General features: G+C 34.3%; 1 protein-coding gene across 1 annotated transcript; it reads right to left on the reverse strand.

The window, feature by feature from the left end:
* Nucleotides 1-3,285: 3,285 nt before the first annotated feature.
* On the reverse strand, nt 3,286-3,901 carry LOC130980609 (protein ALP1-like). Its single transcript, XM_057904269.1, has 2 exons — nt 3,799-3,901; nt 3,286-3,701 (listed from the first exon to the last, which is right to left on the reverse strand). Exons 1-2 carry the CDS (start codon nt 3,899-3,901, stop codon nt 3,286-3,288), a joined length of 519 nt encoding a protein of 172 aa, XP_057760252.1.
* Between the last annotated feature and the right edge of the window lie 266 nt (nt 3,902-4,167).

A 4,167-nucleotide genomic window follows, 5' to 3' on the forward strand; every position in this document is an offset into this window, starting at 1 on the left:
TTCTCCTTTCTACTGAGTTTTGACTTCGATCTAGGCCTCTAACCATTCCGTTAGTTTGTCTGCGTTATTTTTCTCTTTGCATTCTCAATGTTAACTTCAACTATACTTCTTTGTGTTGGTTAAATATGTATTGTTTGTTTCCTATTGGTTTATAAATTTGTACCTATAATTCTTTCCTTGCACGCTGCCAGTCTGCAATCGGTTTGTGGGGGTAGCTTTTTTTTTTCTGCTTCATGAATTTTTATTTGACATTTTCGGGGCCCTTAGATTCAAACCTTAATTATAATCGAATTAGTAGTGACACTTCTGTTTGTATGAACCACGGATCATCTTTGGTTTACTGCTCTCATGTACGACCATTCTCTTCTGTTTATTGCTTGAAAGTGTTTGCTATAGAAACGAAAAACGAGGTCATAGAAAGTTCTAGAGAAAAGAAAGATGCATTCTTGGTTGTGTTTCAGTGGTTTTTATTTTAGTGCGCTTTGAGTTTTCAGGCCAAAGATGCTGTCCCCGCTAAAGAGTGGTCTTTAATTTGGGAATGGATTTCTGGTTTGACACATGTTTTTTATTTTCACTATTGATTAGAAGTTAAGGTCCTTTTTCTTGATAAGGTCACGAGAATGTGAAAATTTAAATAGAAGAATATATTCCCACGTATATGGATTTTGATGATGTAGTTACTAGATCTTCAGTTCTTATATGAGAGATTTGAAAGAAGATTCTTATTTTTGGTAGAAATTTAAGTGAGAATCTGGTGTAGCTTTGGACTTTGTAGGGGTGAAAATGGTTACCAATGCTACTTCTGCAAGTGCTTGTCCCCCACCTATGAAGCCGACATCAAATGGTGTGTTTCAAGGAGATAACCCTCTTGATTTTGCACTCCTGATGGCTACTTTACAGATATGCCTAGTATTTATAGTCACAAGAGGATTGGCATATATTATAAGGCTTTTGAGGCAGCCAAGAATCATTGCAGAGACTGTGGTAAGCTCATTTTCTCTTAAAATATCTGTAGCACTATCTAATGAATTTAGAATTTAACCTGTTTATCTACATATGGTTTTTGTAATACAATATGTAAGATTACCCTCCATACAGCAGGGAAATAAAAAGCATTATTAAGTTCAATACATTTTAGAAATTTTGTTAGGAAGGATAAGTTGTGACTTATATTAGACGTTTATTGAAAGGGAGAGATGTTGCTCCATGATATAACACTACTTCTCATTGACAGGGAGAAATATTACTTGGCTGAATGGCGAATATGTTGGTCGTCAATCCACTTGACACAAAATAGAGTGGGAGGAAAATGCCCGAAACAAGATCCTCTACTTTCTCCACAAGAGCACTGGTAAATGGTCCATCTTTTGGAATCAACACACCAACACCAAATGCACCAAACATGGCATGGATTCCAATAGCATCTGTAACAAAACTCGTGGCCAAAACAACAACTAATATAGCACATATATATATCTCATCCACCGGCTCACCTTCATTACATCGTTGTGTAATCCTTTTGAAAATCGGAGGGACAATGATGATTGAACAAAACAAAACTACATCCACATAAGAAGACCCACAATGGCACTAGTGGAGACTCGCTCTTGCCTGACAAGGCAACAGCAAGTGCAAGAAGAATCCAAGCAGCAATATCATTTACTGCTGCGGCCACATTAGAAGTTTCAACTCGGCAAAAATACGAGCCAACACATGGAAAGCAGTTATGGATAGAGCAACACCCATAAACACACGAAATGCAGTGCCATTTACACTGTTGGCATTTGTTTCTTTTAGAACAAATGATGAACTAATTCCCAAGGGTAGACTTATTCCAGCAATAGCAATGGCAAGTGTCTGTTTTCCTGTTCTAGGCCTGCAAGGAATACAAACATAGCAAAGGTGTAAATGGTGCTGTATTTCTTGTGTCTAGGGTGTTGCTCTATCTGTAACTGTTTCCCTGTGTTTGGCTCGTATTTTGGCCGAGTTGAAACTTCAAACTACCAATGTTGGTAGAATGGCTATATGGCTATGTCGGCAGCAGCAGTAAATGATATTGCCGCTGCTTTGATTCTTGCCTTGTCAGGCGATAGCTAGTCTCCACTAGTGTCATTATGGGTCTTCTTGTGTGGATGTGGTTTTGTTCTTTGTTCAATCATCATTGTTCCTCCAATTTTCAAAAGGATTACACAATGATGTAATGAAGGCAGTGGATGAGATATATATACGTGCTACATAAGTTGTTTTGGCCGCCGGTTTTGTTAGAGATACTATTGGAATCCATGTCCAAAAGATGGACCATTCACCAATGCTCTTGTGGAGAAAGTAGAGGATCTTGTTTCGGGCATTTTTCCTCCAACTCTATTTTGTGTCAAGTGGATTGAAGGTATAACATGATGATGTAATAATATTGTAAAGATTGGCATCCAATTTATTTGTGATTTATTATTTTCGGTATATTAGGGGCTTGTTAGGACTTTTTAACGTGGTGTTTGAGCATAAATTCTACTCTTCTAATGTCTTAAAAAAAAGTGAATTTAATTATAGTCATATACATTATATATTTTTTTAGAGAGCATTTAAATAACAATATAAATTGGGTGTGGTCCAAACTAAAATTGAAAAAATATCAAAAGAATTTCACTAACTATTTTTCAAATAAGAAATATAGATTCACAATTACATGGAAATACTTATTAACTTGAATTTCATTTTGAAAGATGACTAATTTATTGTTCACATATAAATTTTGATATTTATTTATATAATGTTGATAGAGAATATTTTTCTTCGATTTGAATTAATACTACTTAATTTTTTTTGCACTAAAATATTGATCTTTTAAAAGGTTATGGGTTAATATTCACTCATTAGTAAAAGATTATCTAATCTTTAAAATGGTTTACAAATTTTTTATTAATCAAATTAATCCCTTAAAATTATAAGTCAAAATGCCAATTGATTGAAATGCAATTGCTGACATTATCTTTATAATGCTTGCTTACTTTGTTATAAATACCATTATTCTACAGCTATTTACTTTTTTGTTTAGATAAGAGTTGTATTGTTATTATTAATATAAACAGAGGTTAGTCACAAAGTAATAAAGTGCTACATGTAATTCACATAATTAAAGTTTTACAATTAGCTCTTACAACAAATATCCAACCAAACAAATTGAAAGATTCTAATAAAACATACATTTAACAAATAAATTAACTAATTGATTCGGGAATTCATCCAATCATTGTACATTTCGTTTGCTAAATTGTCTCGCCAAGCAGTTCAATCGTTGCTGCCCTCTATGCTCTCAATCATGTCATTATCGCCATCTTCATTACCACCATGATCATCTCCAATAAGCATTTGCTCCTCTTCTAGAAGTGTGTCCTCTTCAGGGTCGAATTCCATATTAAACCGAATAAAGTTTTGCAGTAGACAACAAGCAATAATTATTTTATTTTGTGTCTTAATTTTGTAGAAACAAGGACTCCTCAAAATTGCCCATCTCTTCTTCAATAAACCAAAACAGCGCTCAATAATGTTTCTAGCCGAAGAGTGATTCTTGTTAAAATATTCTCGAAAATTCCTAGGAGCATTTCTACCATGAGCCCATTCTTGAACGTGATATCGAGTATGCCTATATGGTGCTAGAAATCCCTTGCAGTTAGTATAACCCGCATCTACTAAATAATAATTTCCTATAAATCGAAAGAGATACATTATGAGGACTATGGAATTTGAATGAGCTAAAAACATTGAAATGTTTATGTTACCCAAAAATTAATACTTACATACCAATTGGTATCTTGAGGTTATTACGACGTGAAATGGCATCTCTAAGGATTCTTGAATCCGAAGCGGATCCTTCCCATCCACTAAGTACGTACACAAAGTTCATATCTCGATTGCATACGCCTAGGACATTAGTTGATATCTTACCTTTTCTTGTTCGATATCTTGATTTATCTTTTTCAGGGACAGTCACATCTATATATGTTCCATCTAATGCTCCTAGACAACCCTAAACCAAAGAAATTGAAGTGTCAAGACTAATTCTAGACAAAATTATAGATTATACAAAACCACTACCTCAATTATTTACTAAATTTACCTTAAACCATTTCCATCTGGGATCTATGCAGTCATCTGGAACAGGAATAGCTT

This window comes from Arachis stenosperma, chromosome 5 (assembly GCF_014773155.1).
Source record: "Arachis stenosperma cultivar V10309 chromosome 5, arast.V10309.gnm1.PFL2, whole genome shotgun sequence".
Classification (NCBI taxonomy): Eukaryota; Viridiplantae; Streptophyta; class Magnoliopsida; order Fabales; family Fabaceae; genus Arachis; species Arachis stenosperma.

Bases quoted from the DNA above. Each gene is read 5' to 3' on its own strand.
- LOC130980609 (XM_057904269.1), bottom strand. From the start codon at position 3,901: ATGAACTTTGTGTACGTACTTAGTGGATGGGAAGGATCCGCTTCGGAT. The intron at 3,702-3,798 runs GTATGTAAGTAT...TTCGATTTATAG, and splicing joins TAACCTCAAGATACCAATTG to GAAATTATTATTTAGTAGAT.